Consider the following 19,098-nt stretch of genomic DNA (forward strand, 5'->3'; position numbering starts at 1 on the left):
ACACACACACACACACACACACACACACACACACACACACACACACACACACACGCACACACACACGCACACACAGGATGCATCCAAAGTCTGATTTATCCCCGGAACACGGCTATTAACAACAGCGGCGTCCGTGAGCAAGTGAGAAGCCAGCAACATGGCAGGCAAAGGCCATTTCATCTTCTTTTTGATGGAGTGGTTCATTTTTTAAATCCTCCTCTCCATCTTCTTACTCTGACAACACGGGATATAGCAGTGACACAGGAGAAATTCATTACAGCAGCCAAGGACTGTCAACACCTCATTTCCATGACAGGGTTTGATGGAAAATCCGATTTTGAAATTGCTGATCCAACTCTAGCCTTTTCTCTGAGAATAAAAACTGTTTGACTCCACTGCCATTTGAATGTTGATCAAACACACCAAGCATTTACTCAGCAAAAGTTACAAAAAAAAATCTGACGATGCAGTAACAGTGACTGGATCAGCTCCTTACCTGGGACAATGGACACTGTGTCTTTCTCCCAGGACACCACGCTGACGTACTCTTGGACAGCAGAGGGGATGAGGCACTTGAACACAGCAACATTACCTCGCATGGAGCGCTGGTCAGCCACACGGACCGTGTATGGCTCCCGGAACACTAGTGTGAAATACGGGAAGAGTACAGAATAGCTATTAAATTTGATCATAGCGATTAAATCTCATCATTCTAACAGTGAGGAAATTCACCATGTACAATATAGGCAAGGCAAGGCAGCTTTATTGTTATACTGCATTTCATAAACAATGAAAGTCAATTTGTTAAAAGGAGCAGATTCTGTAGTGGATCGAGGAAAATCTTACTTGGCTAACAAATAATTAACTTTTTACGCTAGGATTACCAGTAGCAAAATTGATATTTTAAAGAAAGTTTTATCGGCTTCATATGATCAGGATTTTTGAAGCTGAACTGAAGCTGAACAACAGCAGCAACAAAACGAGAACCGATCATCAATCACAAGATCACAAGAAATTTCGTTCGGCACTTATTGGAATCCAAGATTTTAAATGTGTCTCTTTGCATCTAAACAACAACTTGATCAGTTATCATTTTATATCAGCTCAGAAAACCAAATATTTTTAAATTAATTTCAAAAGCACAGTTCAGGGCTGTTTTCTAACAGAAAAAAATACACAGGCGGGTCGAATAAAGAAACAAGCTGGTGTTGTTGCTCTTTCATGTCTGAAGTCCTCCAACTCTACGTCGCTCTGATTGTAAGGCGCACTGACTAGGAGCTGCGTTGAAGGGGATGCAAAGTGAGCGGCCTTTAGCCTTTCAAAGAACAACGGCGCAGATGCTTTGAGACGGCGGGGGAGCGCGGCGCGGCTCGTGGCCGCAGCGGCTGTCACATGCAGGCGCCAGGCATCAGAAACATGCGGCCTGCACATGGCATGGCGAGCGTAGGGCGGTGAGTCGGCGCCAGGGTGGCGGTGATTAAGACGCAGCTTAATGATGAAAACAGTAGCCTGTAGCGAACCAAATGATCTCCGTAGTCACATTCAGAGATGTCTGAGATTGGATCAAATACTTGTTGGTAAATTTCGTTCACTGTAGAAAAAAATGCATGAATTATTTTGCAGCAGCACAGCGATACATAGTGGCTCGCCTGTCTGTCGCACAGTTGTGAGGTTCCAGCTTCAAATCTCATCTATGACCATGTGTGGAGTTTGCATGTTCTCCCAGTGCTTGGGTGGGCTTGTCTGGGTTGTGCGGTTTCCTCCCACATTCCAAAAACACGCGGGTTTAGTTCATTGAGGACTCAAAATAAGTAGGCACCGACATGGTGCACATAGGCACCAGGTAGCGGCCAAGGAGCACATGAATAGCGCTTGGGTCTGTTATTCAATTAGCTCACCATTGAGTCGAATAATTTTTGTGTGTATTGCTATTCTACTGGCACACAGTCTGTCCTGCCTCTCGCACAAAAGTTAGCAAAGATAGACTCCATCTCCCCCTTGACCCTTATGAGGAGAAGCAGCACAGAAAATGAATAGATGCTTTCCTCATTTTGCTTAAGTGACAGACATGTCGATGCTAGCTTGACGCTAAATGAGCGCCGTTTTCTATCATTCAAACTATGAAGGCCAACTTACCATTCATAGAATGGGTCAATGATATGTTGCCCTCTACAATTTCGACACGAGACAAAAAAAAGGAGTCGAATGAGTAATGTGTAAAATGAAGAAAACACAATTACAGAAATGAAATGGGCCCGAGAAAGGCTGATGCTGGCGAGTCTTCCTGACATCCCAATCTATCACTGCTATTCAACCAGCTCGGCCTCCCTCCAAAATGAGGACAGTAATGGTTTAACAATGCAAATCATACACACACACCCGTACAATGCGGGGAGCGGCCCCGCCCTCCGATGTGTTCACGCTCTCCCCCAGCTCTCTAGTGATATAATTAACGCCTAGCCTGAAGGCCAGTTTCCTTGGTCATTAATAATGCTTTATGCCAACCGCCACTGTCACTGGAACTCAGTGGAACCAAAGGCAATGTCCTTGCCAAATGTTAGAGAGTCTTTTGCCTCCAAGTAACTCAACCTTTTGCCTCGTACTTTTACCCTCATCTACTTTTTGGTGCTTAATCTCATTTCTGCAAACTTCTAATGGAGCCACACTACAATGTGACTCAGCATTGACCAGCGTGTGTTACGGGAAACCATTGAACAGCACTTTAAGGGCTATAGTCTCCCATTTGCATATAAATCTTTCATCTTTCCATATGTACTTGTCATATTCAGACCTCTGACACACTCAACACACGTCACCAACAAGTTGGTGTGTACACACCTAAGAGCCAAAACTTATTTGGATTTGAGGCTAGCGGTTAAACATGGAACACAAAGTTTTCTTGAAACTTGTGAAGGTGATCGAAATCCAGGAGAATATATAGCACACGTCAAATATGGCACGACCAGATGTAGCGGAGGTGTCATGGGCCAGTCAGGGCATGCACACCGTGATGCTTTGAAGGGGAGCATATTTTATTTTATTTTATTACACTGTATAAAATAAATCCAAAAAAGTAATGTATTCAGGATACTGTGCTTATGACAAATAAAGTTTGAAGGTCCATCAATAAAAAAGGGGGTGTGTGTTGGCGGCGGGGGGATTATGCATATCATCGGCGCCCACCCTTCCTTGTGTCATGGACCAAGTGGTCACTTTATCGCAGGCTGACTGGAGAATGCACAAAAAGTCAGATTTGACAGGGAATGCCTCGATTTTACGGTAACTCAAACTACGCCTTTTCTGACTTGAGCACATGGGACTTTTTGGCCATAAATGAATCGCAACCTTTACACATTCTCTGGAGGGACGATCACGCTTTCACTTTAAGTCGCCTGACACGTGAAAAACTAATGTGAGATGATGCCTCGTTTGTAAACAATTCAAAGCTAAAGGACATATAATTGCAATCAAGTCTCGAGTCCAGCTCTTCATCTCAAGCTGTCACTGCCTTTCACTGATACCATCTACCTGCCGATCAATAGCGCCGATCGACTGAGTAGCCTGGGCTGCCCGTTCTTTCAATCATTTATTTACTCTCTGATTGACCCTGCTGCCACTCGTCAATGGTAAGAAAAATTCCCAATCTCCCCGAAGCCCATCATAGAGTGTTTAAAATCAGCTTGACAGCTTGTAAATGTTTTGGTGCAACGACGCCACAGCCACGAGTCAATGAAACTTGAGGATCGGACTCCCTCTCTGTCTCAAATCTCTTGAGAATATTTTTTATTCTTTTTGTCAGAATGCCAAAGTGCTGTTGTACACCAGCTGCAAAGGTGTGATATTCTCCAGAAACGAACGCAAAGATGCAAATGGGAGCCCATCTGATTTGTGAATAAATTGCACCACACCGCAGAATCTTCGGATGTCACTGATGCCTGACTATATGCGGCCCGGTTGCCTAGGAACGAGCTAAAACATGGCTCTGGCGCACGGAGCGCACTGGGAGGCAAGTCCTGTATCACTGTCGCTTCAATAATTAACGCTGGGGAAACCAAATACTGCATTTACTTATTCATAAAGACAGAAGCAAAAACACAGGAAAGAGAGAAGGGAAATTATAATGACATGTGCAGACGAATGGGTGCAGGTTTTCTTTGTTTTGTTTTGTTTTTTTTTTTTTACGAAGTGAACAGGAAAGCAGGCACTGTCAGTGTGTTTTATTTCCAGGCTTCTAGCTCCTGCTTACTATATTAGTAAATCGATATCAACCACATATGAGATAAGGAGGACAGATGGAGAGGGAAAATGATATGAACACCTGCTGTCTTGGCCTGAGCAAGCCCAACTCGGGAAGGTCTGTGGTCGGGACAAAGGGGGTATTTCGCCGAACAGGTGTCCTTAGTGATTGCAAGGTGTACGGTGTACAAACCTTGGCTCAAAAGCATCGGATTGACAAATTCAAGCGTAAACGTTATGGGTGTGTTTGTGTTAATGCTGAAATGAAGTACATCAACGATTTAGTCTTTCTGTATTTTAGATATATCATGTAAAAACACAGATGTTCTTGCCTTCGTCCAGAAGCTACTGAGTCTGTGAGGCTGTTACACCAACGATTAATCTCCTGGATCTTCACGCTAATCGGAAATAGATTTTGTCCTCTCTCATACTATGATAATTCCGTCACCGACGAGTGATTCCGGTTTGTAAAAATGTCCTCCCTAATCCTCTTTAAGGAAAACGAGGTGTTTGGCATGTGCTTACATTTTGGAAAAGACCCACGAGGCGAACACAGCCAAAAGGGCGGAGATCCGCTCAGCACGGTAACGGTGACCCATCCGTTGGCTACACTCACGTAACATGGGAGTCAGCACACCAACATTAAAAGGGCCTCTGATTAAGTGGCAGGCATCTGAGGCAGACAAGAGCTTGTGCTCATATGAAGTAGACAGCCAGTACTGGTCAGAAATTCCTGCAGCTCCTTCATTGTGGCTGCCGGCCTCTTTGGCAGCCTCCCTGACCAGTTTTCTGAATCTCTTTTGTTGGTACGCCGGGTTCTTTTGCACATGATTCCTTCACTGTGTTTCATTGAATAATGAATACCTTAGAAATTCTTTTGTAAACTTTTTCTGACTGCAACCTTCCAACAATGAAGCTGTGGAAGCTCTGTACGGACTTCTCGATGTGACTACGAAAATGTAGGCAAAAGCACACTGTTTTGGTTTTTTTTTTGTTTTTTTTTTTCAATTTAGTTGAACAGGTTGAAGGTCATATTAATGGTCAGTCACAAAATCACAACCACAAAAACCTGGCATTTTAACATGGGGCGTGTAGACTTTCTTTTTAAAAGAAGATTGATGTCTAATCTTTAATATGTACTGGATAGGTAGGGCTCAGGAACCATTTTGTCGACTTTGAAATGACTTTAAAATTTATGTGAATGATTATATACAGCAAATAGCAAGTATAGAATTTCACAGTTTGGACTGCCACACCAAAGCACTCCCACGGTGTGTGCATGGAGGTAATGAGGTGCACGCTCATGTGCTCCGGCCTTGCTTACGAAGCCGTGGAGATGCGCTCAGCTCAGCGTTGAATTGATTAATTGTCGCACTTATTTGGGCGGGCGAAGGTCACCCCAAAATGAAGACTTGCGAGAAGGTCACATGAGGAGGGACTGCACACCACCCCGCCACCCCTCCCGGTGGAACATGCGGGCCGAATGGGACGTGTTTTTTACCTCATGTGCTTTTTGTGGCAGGGCTCAGTGATGAATAGCTCGTCAGGCAGGATTCATCCACACGCTCCAAATTATTTGGCTTTTTCTTTCCATGATTGTGCTCGCATCATTCCATGTCTGCAGCTGACTCTCGAAACTGTCCTTGCCAAAACACCCCGACAAAGAGCTGGCAGCGAAATACCAAGAGCCAGCTTGACGAAAATGGTTCTCTGTGAGCGTATAGCAGTGTTTGTGTGTATGTGTGCAGTTAAGGGACTTTCCAGTTGGTGGACAGATGGAGAGACTGGGAAACTGGGAGGCAGGAGGCATGCTGGCATGAGTTTGTGTGCGTGTGTGTGTGCGTGTGTGTGTGTGTGTGTGTGTGTGTGTGTGTGTGTGTGTGTGTGTGTGAGAAAAGTAACACCTTCTTCCCTTTCTAGCTATGACCTTGACAGCAAGTGCAGCCAGGTCAGCAGCGCCCAGTTTGAGACCAAGCACAAAAGTTGAGTTAATTTTACAAAGCATTATGGTACACATTATTTTTGGACGGTCATCAAAAGCTGTGAAGGTTACCCTTTTCAGATTTTGGAATCCTTCCACTGGTGTGTTAACCAATGTGGTAAAGTAACAAATAAGTGTCGATAGGCAACATTGCAGTTGATTGCTCGATTGAGAATCGTCACTTCTGTTTCTTTTTTTTAATAAGTCGCAAGATGAAAAATCCTGGATGTCCTCCATTGTTATCCTTTGCTTACTGTCTACTTGGTCGAATGCACCTGGTAATGCCCCACTACATGTAGTAAAAACCTATCAAAATCATTTTTTGGCTTTCCTTCCACGTTCAGGTTGACCAAGCAAATCAGAGCAGGAACAGAAGCGACTGACCCCCATTTTGATCATTTTGTTGTGTTGAATCCATTTGCTGCGGTCCTGTTTTTAATGTTTTTTTTTTTCCCATGTCACACCACATGCTGGCAGTAATGGCAATGAATTATTTGATTACGGGATGCCACATTGTACTTTGCAAAATTGGAAAGTTCCAAACAACCCGCTTGACTGGGTTCTGCGCAAAAGGCAAAGCTACAGTCGATCAATGCCAGGTTTTCTATCGGGACAAAAAGGCACCAAGACACCAAGCACCAGAATGTAAGGTGAATTAAAACTGTAAAAGTACTGTATATTTAGGTTGAACTGCCTGATGCATCTATTCGTGCAGCAATAGAGACTGACTGTGCTCTTATGATTTTATAACTGAGTCATGATGCAGTATTTTGCAACCATTTGCCATCACTGAATGAAATTGTCAAAATAAGTCGAGCAAGTAAGTATAATTGCTTTTCCAAGGATGTAGCACAATTTTAGTCAGAGGGCAATGACTGGAAAGACACTACATTCACGCAACTTCACTTCAAGTTCATAGTAAATAATATTTCTTGAGGGGAGGGATTGGCGGTTGAAACGATTGTGTGTGCTTATCAACTTTGTCACTCCGCATTGACATTTCAAGCTTGAAGTCGACTTATCGCTAATCATATCTTTTTGGCATCTCGTCTTTCAATCGGCAAATTTATAGAGGATTTTGACTCGCTCATCTGCCGGACTATTATACTCTGTGGGGCAACAAAATATCCGACCAACAAGACAATACGGTCTTTATACACTGGTGTGCGTCTGGCAGTATGAAAATAAGATGCGGGATGAGAATAGCAGTTAGCCTTGCTAGCTTCGGCTTGTTCAAGCGCCGCTAGACTTAAAATCTTCATATATCGGCGGCAAGGAACGATAGATAAATCTTGTGAGAATTTCTGTCGATTTAAGTGTTTGGAGTTTCGAGTGATGATGTTTAGCGGTGGCAATTTAGAACTTCTTTGTATTTCTAAAGCAGGTAATGGGACAGTGATCATGAATGGCAAGAGGAAAACAACAAACTATTGGAAAGACACTTGACTTTGTTAACTCCTCAAAAGGCATTTAAATGATGACTGACGTCATCATTTATAGTATCCACCTTTACCTGATTTGATGTGAATGCTGGGGCTCCGGATTTTTCCCGCCTGGTTCTCAGCGGTGCAGAAGTACTCGTTGTCGTGGATGATGCTGTTATAGGCGGACGGAGAGAAGGGGTAGAGCTGGAGGGTGCCGTTGGCGTGCACGTGGCGGATGTGGGGAACGTCGTAAATGTCGTCTCCGGCGGCCAGGTACCAACGCAGGACGGCATGGGGGGCGCCGCCCGCAGGGCAGGGCAGGGACACCCCCACGGAGCTGGAAAAGGTCACCCGCTGCAGGGAGGCGTTCACAAAGTACAGCCGCGTAGAGACAACATCCTCACTGTTGACTGTTTGGGTGACAGAAAAAGACACGTGTGTTGATAGTTTGCAGGGACGAAACAAAGTCTGATTGACTGTCGAAAAAAAAAAAAAAAAAACACGAAAAGAGCGCAATAATAGAGCGATCGGTACTCCTGTGGTAATAATACTGGGTTTTGATTAACAAGGTCAGAGATATTTATCTCATTTGTTTGTTGTTGTGGTTGTAGTTCAATGGGCTTTTAATAGTGCACTGCTTGATTCTAAAATCTTTTTTTTTTTTTTTTGTTGGATTACTTTCCTTGAAGGGATAACATTTATTTTAAAATGTAAGTTGCACATGGCTGCAAACAAAGGGTGGAACAGATAACGCACAGCATTGTCCCTACTAAGCTTTTTGGCTCGGAGTTCTTCACAGTTTGTTTGTCAGCAAAAACTGCATTTTGTGTGTATTGAAGGACATAATTTATTTCAAATCAGCTATTCAACACAAACATTTTGGACCAGTTGTATAAACCTGACTTGGGGTCTGCGATATCGACAAAAATGTTATATTTTATGTTCCAAAAATGATCCAAAAATCTATCCTGGTATAGTATTTTTCCTTAACATTACATCAAATCATGGCAACTTTTTGGAGTCTTTTCTCTATTTGTTTATAAAGTTCAGATATTACATAAACCGCACAATAAAATGAAAAAAAAAGATTCATAAAATAAAAATGACCAGTGGCCGGAAAAATCCCACTGAAAATATCTGGAATGACAACCACTTTACAAGGAATGCAGTAGTGCAAAGAATTTGTATTTCAAGCCACACTTGCAGACAATAAGATGTCTGGCAAATTTCACTTTCTCGTCTTTGTGTTCAAAACGAAAATGAATCCACACCGGATATTTAAAGGATATTCAATTTTCAAAGTCAACCGCAAAAGAAAAATAAAATTGCCGTCCATTATGGATGTATTGGATCTATTGTAGAGCATGCCAACTACGACACTACTGCAAAACTAGTCAACAATAACACAAATATTGTTGGATTGCTGCCACTCTGAATACAAATATTTTTTATTTTATTTTTTTTAATATTTGTTCTCATCCATTGTGGGTGTACCCACTTAAAGGTCCCACGGGTGCCATTTTTTTAAAGATGTGAATACATTCCCTCATCCGCCAGCGGAAATTCAACAATGGCCAAGTATAAACAAGCGACTGGGATCCACAAAGCAAGCATTAAAAATGCACTGGACCTTTCACACTCTTTTCAGGGCATATACAGATCTAATATCCAGAGGCATCCACATCCACATTTGTGCCAAACCGCCTTCATTTACAGGGTCTCGTTCCTTCGCATTTCTTTAACAGTCAGTATCTTAGGGTAGCCCAATGGAAATCTGCTTCCTGAAAACTGGCCATGAACCAAGCAACGTTACAACGGAAACAGATCGAAGAGACATGTGTGATCGTAAAATGCTATTATAGGACAAATTAAGCGTCGCCATCCACCAGCCACCATTTGTTGCCGACTTCAAGATGCACTTGTGACAGAGTTTTGTATTTCGTGGGGATAAAATGGACGATTGTGGAAAATGTGTGTGTGTGTGTGTGTGTGTGTGTGTGCGTGTGTGTGTGAGATTGGGGGGGCTTGCAGAGGAAACCAAAGAAGTGCTGAGCTAAGCTTGGCTGGGGGCCAGAACAAGACGGCGGGACCTCATCTTGAGCCAGAGAATTCTCCTCTCCAAACCATGATACCGAATTAATCCCTTTTTCCTGGTTTGTGACAACAATGCCTGGATTAGCGCTCTCTCTTTCATACTCAATGTCTCGGGAGAGAATAGGGTGCTGGCTAAAAGGCATCAATGGAGATTGAAAAGACTATATCATGTCATTTAGGTGCTAATTTCTAAAGCGCGTCACCATCAAAGGGTGTCATTAATAACCAGCGAAAGGCTGCAGATCTTGATAGCAAGAAGTCGGATGAATGGTTTTGGGACAAGAGATGTATGTTCCGCACATCCTACTGTCACTCTGCGATGATAACCTTGTATTTACATTTGATGACAATTGTGACATCGCGACACTCGAATTTAATTTGATTTCAAAAGATTATCCATGACTTCCTGTATCCACTGTTTGAAGCGTGTAGTTAAAGAACCCGTGACAACTCGTATTACGTTGTTTTGTAAGTTTCGCCATTAGCCACCCAGACTGTCTCTTAAAACGGTGGATATTAAAAGATCTACATCCCGCTGTGTAAATGCCAGGTTTTTGTGGTAGACAAAATGAGACCAACATTTGAGTGACCTATAAATTCAACTGCGAGTTTTTTTTGTTTTTTTTACCCAAACTTTTTGAGGGGGGGAAAGTAAAACTGCAACTGCTGCAAGTTTGCATGGTGGAGTGTGGATGACCCAAGTGTAGGAAAGTTTGGAATAATCAAAAATATCGTCTTAATAAAAGGCGGAAAAACAACATTCGAAGTAACAAACCAAAATTGGGAATAAACTCGGCACAAAAGAAGATTAGACAAGACTTGGGGAAACATCACAGACAATGACAGCGACAGAAAAACTGAACCGACAAAGAACGAAAGAAACCAGGGAACTAAAAACAAGTAATGTGACAAGACAACAAGGTAAGCGTGGACAACACACGTGGCTGGAAGCTGACAGGTTGACACAAGGGACCGAGCTGACGAGAAGAGCTGTCACCAAAACCCTAACGAGCAAAATAAGACCCGAAGAAAGGGACGCGGGGAAAACATGAAACAGAAATCAATCTCATCAAAACAAAGTCAACAGAACAGAGATCATGACCAACTAAACAAGTGAAATAATAAAACATCCTCTTCAGCACAGGTGTGTGGACTTCTTACACCCATTGGACTTCCATTTCTCACATCAAAAACCAAAGTCACTATGACTGAAATCCGAAAGCTACCGTATTTTCCACACTAAAAGGCGCACTGGATTATGGGGCGCGCCTTCAATGAATGGCCTATTTTGTAATTTCTCTCATACATTATAAGATGCAACCTACAACGCATCCACTAGATGGAGCTACGCTCAAGGAAACGCCAGCAGAACGATCAGATGTCAGTAAAACGTCTTTAATAAAGCAGCAACACTGTTCACTTAACCAACAGCAAGTTATAACAGTGACTCGTTAACGCTGAACTCTCTTGCCGCTGCTCTATTTCCGTGTTCAACTGTGTAACCGATCGCCTTAAGTTTGAACTCTGCGTTGTCATCATGTCTCAAGGAAGGAGCCATTTTGGGGTCGAAATATTACCGTAATGACCATACACAAGGCGCATCGGATTTTAAGGCGCGCCGTGAGCTTTTAAGAAAATGGAAGGCTTTTAGGCGCGCCTTTTAGTGCGGAAAATAAGGTAATTGTTTTCATCGATGAAGTGCAATGTAACGTACAAGGTAATGTTTTGAGTAAAAGCCACATTTTCACTGAACTGATTTTCATGGAACCGTATGGAAACATACCGTTATACTTTTCTACCTGTGGTTAAAAGCTGAGGACATCAACTGGTATCATGTCTGCACCATAGGAAGAAGGCTTCACTTCAAGGTTTTCATCTGGACCCAGACAACATAATAAAATTCACTTAAACATGTCAACATGTTCAACAATATACTCCTGGTTAATACACTTCATTCAATCTATCACAGCCATCCTAAAATACCATCGATGTATTCCGCACGTGGGCTCCGATGTACGCGCAAGGTACCTCTGAGCATTCCCACAGTGAATCAAATGAGTGAACAGCATCAGGAAAAAAAAAACAAATCACACAGATGCGGGGCAACATATAAAGCGTCATGAGGTTGCTTTTGTATTTGTCACCATTTATCCTCCCTTGACAAATCTACACTTGCTATATTCCGCCGTGCTACCGACAGTGATGAATTTGTATGCCAGACGCAGAGTACTAAACCCACATAATCTCCTTTTACACATTTGCCGCACACAAAGTCTATCCAGTCTGTAATCACTGGAGGCGCGTGTCCGGCCTTCCCACGCCTGATGCGTGCGCTGGTGTCAAGCGGAACGGGAAATGGTTGATGGGACACAAGAGACTTGTTGGGTCGAGGCCCACGCTCGTCAAAGGTGTTGGGATGTGACAAACAAACACTGGGATCCGCCTGGACGGTGAAGCTGTGATGGATAACGCGTGAGAAAGTGAACGCGCCAAAGTCCGAGCGCACGGGCAGGTAAGCAGGCGAGCGTCATCGTTTCTCCGCCACCTGCTGAAAACCGAGCAGATATTTTGCGCTCAAAAATGGCGATTCAAGTTCAAACCATCCCGCCGTTTAAATCCATGTCAGGTAATCTAGTTGAGCTTCATCTTCAGCACCACGGAGAGCACTACAACACACTTAGGAGTGTGTTCTTTTTTTTTTTTTTTTTTTTTTTTTTTTTTTTAAACCTAAAATTGGTTAATGAAAATGCACACAGTAAAAATGCTAAGTTGTTTTCCACCTGTTGTTTGCCACTCACCGGCTACCTGTGTTTGAGCAGATTGGTTGTGTGCTGGTTATGTACTGACGTTGAAGTACATTTAATTTAACGTTCTTTGAAAACACTCGTAATAAATTTGCATTATTTTCAAGCACAGCTACATTGGTCACCTGGTATTAGTAGCTTTAACTCATCCATATAGGTAGTTTTTGCCCCTTTTGGGGTAAAATCCTCGACCCAATGTACTGGATATAGATAACCCAGCATTGGGTTAACTATTTCCCTGAATTGAGGTGACTTTTGACCCAGCCGATTTAAGAGACTATTTATTCATGTTTTGAAAATGGTGTTAATTTATCTAATTTAATTGTGTACTGGTAATTGCTTTATTGAAAAGAATAAAATAACACATGCATAAAACATACAATTTTACATCTAATTGTTTTCTGATGTATTAAAAATGGGTTATTTAATTACAGGGAGGCGTTATAGTAGGTTGGACGCATAGACAAGTGAGAACAATGCGGTGTCGGCGATGCATCAAGTTGACGTGACGCTTGCAAAACTGATCCCAAATGTTACTGAACATGTTACTCATTACCAGTTCAATTTGGAAGGAAGCAGGAGTACCTGCCGAAAAACCCGCACAAGCATGGGAGGCCATGCAGACTCCATAAAGGAAGGCCGCAGCCCCCATTATAAACCTCAATCTCAGTGATGTGGATGTGCTATCCGCTCCCCCTCTGTGCCGCCCAAATCAAGAATAAATAACATTCAAAAGGACATTGAATTGAAATAAACTATTTTACCTGACTTTTTTTTTGTCTATGTATGACCAGGCCCATTTGGAGGTTAAAAGAATCTAATGTGGCAACACAGAGGCAACATTTAAGAGATGACAGGAATGACCTGCTTCTCCCTGAATTTTATGACTGACACAACGTAACCCGGCGATGAAGGCGGACATGTAATTCATTTTTCAAACGAGATAAACTCCCTCAGATTTGTTCAGTCGCTGCACTTGGACATGATATGCTTTCAAACGCCATAATCTGTTCAAATCTAAACAAACCATCAACCATCCGGTGATGTCGTCCAAAATATCCCAAAATAGAGAAACGAGAAGCTTAAACGAAAGGGCAACGGCTTATGATGGGCAAAGCTAATGGCTTTGTCGTCCGCTATGAATCCAGGTCAGTGAGTTCACGTACACTCGAACACACGAAAGAGAGCCCCCCCCCCCCCCCCCCCCCCCCCCCCCGCACATTTACGGCCTCCAGGGAAAGGGCCAACATAACGACAACATAAACCACGTGTCCCCTCGCAGTAAACTTTCAACAAGAACAAAAAAAATCTCATTAAATCAGAATGGCGAATTAGAGTTCGGGTCAGACATGAAATCATGCCTCCTTTTTTCAAACCGTGGGTCGCGACAGTGACCTGTGTGTCTTTCTTACTTGATTTGTAGGGCTAATCAGTTGACCACCGTACCGCCCCCACCTTAGCGTCGCCTACAAAACTCCCCAAAAATACTTTCTAGCTTGGTTGACTCATTAGTTGATGAATACGAGTCTCTCGATACTTTTTATGCATGTAGTGTAAATGTCTCTCAGAAAAAGATAAGGTTTAGAAAGTTTGCCGTCTTTTTAACAGTTTTTCAGGATAATCGTAATTTCGGTGAACATTTCTTATCAAGCAACCCGGTTAGTGACACATTCCTGCTTCAATGCCGCTCGGCCTCAAGCGCATTCGTGAACTGTATTTTAATTGTTTTCGTCAAGCACGGATCCTGTGATTACAATCAAGAAGGTCAGACTTGTTTGGATGTGAAGTACCCGCTGGGTGAGCCTTGAGCACTATATTTTCTTTTAACCTTCATTTTTCTTTTTGACTTCTTTTTCTTTTCTTTGTACAATTCTGTGAGCTCAAACATATGTGCACTTTTCAGCTTCTGTTTTTGCAGTGAAAATGGACGATGAATATGTATGCTGGAGAAGCAAGGATATTGCCTTTGCTTGGCCGTTATGCATAATGCAGCCTTTTCTGTCTCATCTACATTCATACACGCACACGCACACGCACTAGCACACGCACACACACACACACACACACACACACACACACACACACACACACACACACACACACACACACACACACACGCAGTGAGATTGATCACGTGCACTGAAAAACAGCAATAAATCCCTCCTCCTCACTCTTAATTGACTTTATGCATATATACAAAAGTAGAAGAAGTACATTTAGAATGCACACGTACAAGAAAGTCAGTTTCCTCTATGGTGAAGCTTGTTATAAAAGTGTACAAAAGTTGCATCCAAGCGGAATGACGGCAAAAGCATTTAAGTTATACAAGAAAACAAGGACAAAAAATAGAAATAAATAAGTGTGTGTCTTAAAAAGTGGGGCTGAGGTGCTCAGTGACAACACAATGGCTCCAGATATAGCTATGTATTAGGGTTGGGTGGCAATGCTGGAAATTATTTCTCACTTTGTGCCATTTCCCTTCATGGCAAGATGTAATATGGATGCGCGCACACACACACACACACACACACACACACACACACACACACACACACACACACACACACACACACACACGGGGTGGTAAACAAGCCCTGTAAACACTTTATGCAGTGTCAGTAAAACATTAGGCAGCCGGTTCCATATTTAAAAACTTCACAACTCCCACTTCAAAGGTATGATTCCTGCCGCTAAAATGAATGTTGGATTTATAGAGGTGTATATCCTTGGAGGGGGGGTCGTTTTTTTTTTTGTTTTGTTTTTATTCCCCCAGAGCTCTGTCTGGGACGCGGTCATAAATCGCTTTCACGGTGAGCGGAACAGGAGAGGTGGCATGATTGTGAGATGTTTGTCAAGATGTGTCAATCTCTCGTGGAGGGGATACAACCTGTTACACTTGGGAAGATACGAGCAAGGCCGCCCAGGCCAGGTGGTTAACACTGCCTGACATCGGGAAGATCCTGCTTCAGGACCCGCTGCTGTCGTGCCTTGAGCAAGGCACTGAAACTCTACTGCAGCACATCAAATACATACATTCAATTTCATGAATTTTACAAAAATTCATGACGTTAGACCTGATTCCGATTCTGTTGAGCCAGAGGTAATGGCAAATGAGTGCAATTCAAACCTGCCTGTTTTGACGCATAAAAAATACGATGATGATTCTTGTTCCGCCACAAACGGAAATAAGGCTGCATGCATTTTATTTTGCCGATTAACTGATGAATCAGATAAAAAATAAAAATAAAAGTTTTCAAAACCTTTATTCAAAAACAGGACATTCAAATTAATTTGAAGGCGACAGTGTCCACTCCCAAAGCGGCGCAGCCCTCCAACATCCGGTATAACCCGCTGAGTTACACCGCGAAAATAAGAATCCGAGATCTTGCGATAATTTTTGTTTCTGGCATTTTAACAATGTTTTCATGAGTGGAAAAGATCCATTTTCCAAGATCATTCTCGTTTTGTGTTCTCTGCACCACAGTAACGCAGTCATAGTGACACCTGTCCTTCGTCCACGATTATTTAAAAATGTAAAATCAGCCACTACAATTTGAATCGGGTTTGATAAATCCTATTACATGTGCAAAATTAAGCTAATTAAATAAATCCACTACCATTTTATTTTGTTGCCTGAAATAAAATGAATGCAGAATCTCAGTGACCCATTAGCCAGCGTGTCCATTTTGTTTCAAGACAAACAAAATGTTCAGACTGAGTATGAGACGGTTTGGCAGGGTCAGCTGGACAAGTGTGTGCGTTTTCAGCACCATTCAACTGCCAAATGCAGCGCGCCAACACTTGACTAAGAAAGCAGAGATGACTGCGTGACCAGTTAACCTGAGAGTGACATCTCTCTCTCTCTCTCTCTCTCTCTCCCGCTCTCCCTCTGTCTCTCCCTCTCTCCCTCTGTCTCTCCCTCTGTCTCTCTCTCTCTCTCTCTCCTGAGGTGAAGCCGGCAGCCGCAGAAGCAGGAGCGATACAATGGACCTTTGTAATGTCACGTTCTCGTGTGACATCGTGTGTAATGTATCATGTCATGGCATGAATTCATTTCCAATCTCCTAGTAATAGTGAAGTTTGTTTTTGTTATGTTGAAATCCAAGATACAAACTACTTACAATGGCAAGTCACTATAAGCGGCCATTGTCAAATACAGTCGAGCCTCATTTGCAGGCCGCCACTGTGACTCATCTGCAACTAAGTGTTTTCAAATTCCGCATGTGAACACGCATGCGCGGAAAACACGGCAGGTCCACTTTGGACCCGCATGCGCGAATCTAAGGAGGGAATGAGAAATGTTTTTAACAAGATGGATGTGCTATAAACAAGCTCAAATTGTGTGAGACAAATGTAGAATAAAATACAGCTTCCAAAATGCAATAAAAAGATCAATACATTGAAAAACAAAGAACGTAGATTACTCCACAAGGCCTATTGAGTGAAACTGGAGAGAACCGGAATCGTGTCAATTGATGAAATAATTATGGCAAAGTGCAGCTACCCCCCCCCCCATGCATAAGCCTCCACACATTACACGAGCACACTTCATCACAGGAGGCCGTTTTATTCCAAATTGTTGTTTTTATAAGCTGCCACAGAATACACTGGGCAGAGTGTTTTTTTATTGTAAGTGCACTTTAACATGAACAACTTGAATGTAAAATTAAGGCTCTACAGTGTGGCCTGCCAGGCCCAAACGCATGCACCCCTTAAGTGCCTAAATATAATTCTAAAAAGATGAACGTATGCTTGCACATGCATTGATGTAGCTATGTTCAAAACAAATATTGAATTTAGACAATGTTTAAAAAAGAGGCACATTTTCAATGAAGAGGCAAGCAGAAAATTGTGTGTCATTCCCTAGGCGCGGCTCGGCAAGAAAATACGCAGTACTGTACTGATGCATGAATTAATAGATCTACCCTTGCTCCTCGTGATTAAGTTCATCAAACAGAAAACAACACGTGCAAAGAATGCATCCGTGATCATGGAGGAAGTGGAATCGTGCAAAACGAGTGGAACATGGCGTTGGGAAAAAAAAAACGGACATGGAAGTTTGTTTCCCCGCTGCGTTATCTCCATCTCGCCCATCTCAGGCAGTCTTTCCACTCCAGTGGCTGTTTGACGCCCCCAGCCTTGGTTCGCACGCACGCGCGCGCGCGCGCACACACACACACACACACACACCCACACACACACACACACACACACACACACACACACACACACGTACACGCACGATATACATCTCACGGGACGGAGTTGATGTACAATGTGTATGATCCAAACACACCTTGTAATCCAATGAAAAGAAACAAACAACAGTGACGCCTGCGTGGTAGAGGGCACTGCCAAGGCCACGGATGAGGACCTGAACCTCAAAACACGCGTTATACACACGCTATTCTTTAGGCAGCACCAACGAATTAGATTTTTTTTTCATATGTCATTTGACATTTTGCGCAATCAAATGCGAGGTGTGCATAAAGACAATTGAGTGTATAAGATTAAACGTGTGAGTCCTTTTTTTTTCAAGAGCTCATACGCCTCCAGGGCCCTACACGTTCACTTGAAAATTACATTTTTGATTTTAAAGACGAGCAAGAAGCATGAAGCGCCCATCTGCGGCATTTAGAGCGAAGCCAATCAGTGGAATCTGGAGCCAGAGAAAATGGAGGATGAATAATTAGTGCAGGGCAGATAAAGACTGCATCTGCATTAAACTCACTCCTATATTCATGTTTGCTTGTTCGTAAAAAAAATAAATAAATACAATGTGAACAAAAAAACGTCTTCAAAGTCTCTCACTGAGCAAATTATCTCCAAAAATGATTCCTTTCTCCTTTGGAATCAGTCACTCATCTCGCATCAAAACGCAATGACCTCCTACGTTGTTCTTGCGAGGACGCAAGCACAAACACGGCTTTTACGCATCATTTTGCACTTTCTTGCATTGAAAAGAAGTGTTCAAATGACGTTTTAATGTCGAAAAGAATTTCTCAAGCAGCACCCCGACCTATTCTCCCACTCTTCTCCCTAAAGATAAGATTTATTTTAAAAGAAGTTGGGGGGGGGGGGGGACATTAAATCATTTGAGCTCTCATGCGTAAACACCCAAAATCTGATCGCAGAGTGGAGCACGGTTGGACAATCAAACCGTGCGCCCTCCGGGCGATCCTTATCAGCCTCCCCCTACTTATTCGCAGCCTCCATATTCACGTTACCCTCTTCACCAGGCAAAAAAAAAAAAAAAAAATGCAAATCTTCATTGTCTTTTGCCATCCAAATGAACAAGATGCGCTTTTTGATGGGCGCCACTTGGTCACTTTACGCACTCCTGCAAACGAAGTGCATATTGATTTTTGCGGTCTAAACTCGCTTCCCTCACCATCTTGTCTTCATATCCTCCAGAAAAAAAATCAATGTCACCCGAAAGGCTGCAAGAGGCGCCCGAGCACCCATGTCACAAAACATCAAGAAAGTTGGCAGTCTATCCCCCAAATAGTTTGTGTTTTGTCGTGTTCTGTCCGATGGAAGAAAATTAGCACCAATTATC

At 42.8% G+C, this 19,098-nt stretch overlaps 1 protein-coding gene across 2 annotated transcripts in view; it reads right to left on the minus strand.

Moving 5' to 3' along the window:
- dscaml1 (Down syndrome cell adhesion molecule like 1) overlaps positions 1-19,098 on the minus strand; it is a 104,870-nt gene that overhangs the window by 85,322 nt on the left and 450 nt on the right. For both annotated transcript variants that reach the window (XM_019887705.1, XM_019887704.1), the window contains exons 2-3: positions 7,731-8,051; positions 497-643 (exon numbers count right to left, since the gene is read on the minus strand). In XM_019887705.1, coding sequence (XP_019743264.1) covers positions 497-643; positions 7,731-8,051 — 468 coding nt within the window. The remainder of the gene's footprint in view (positions 1-496; positions 644-7,730; positions 8,052-19,098) is intronic.

The sequence above is a fragment of the Hippocampus comes genome, unplaced genomic scaffold (assembly GCF_001891065.2).
Source record: "Hippocampus comes isolate QL1 unplaced genomic scaffold, H_comes_QL1_v1.1 scaffold6, whole genome shotgun sequence".
Classification (NCBI taxonomy): domain Eukaryota; kingdom Metazoa; phylum Chordata; class Actinopteri; order Syngnathiformes; family Syngnathidae; genus Hippocampus; species Hippocampus comes.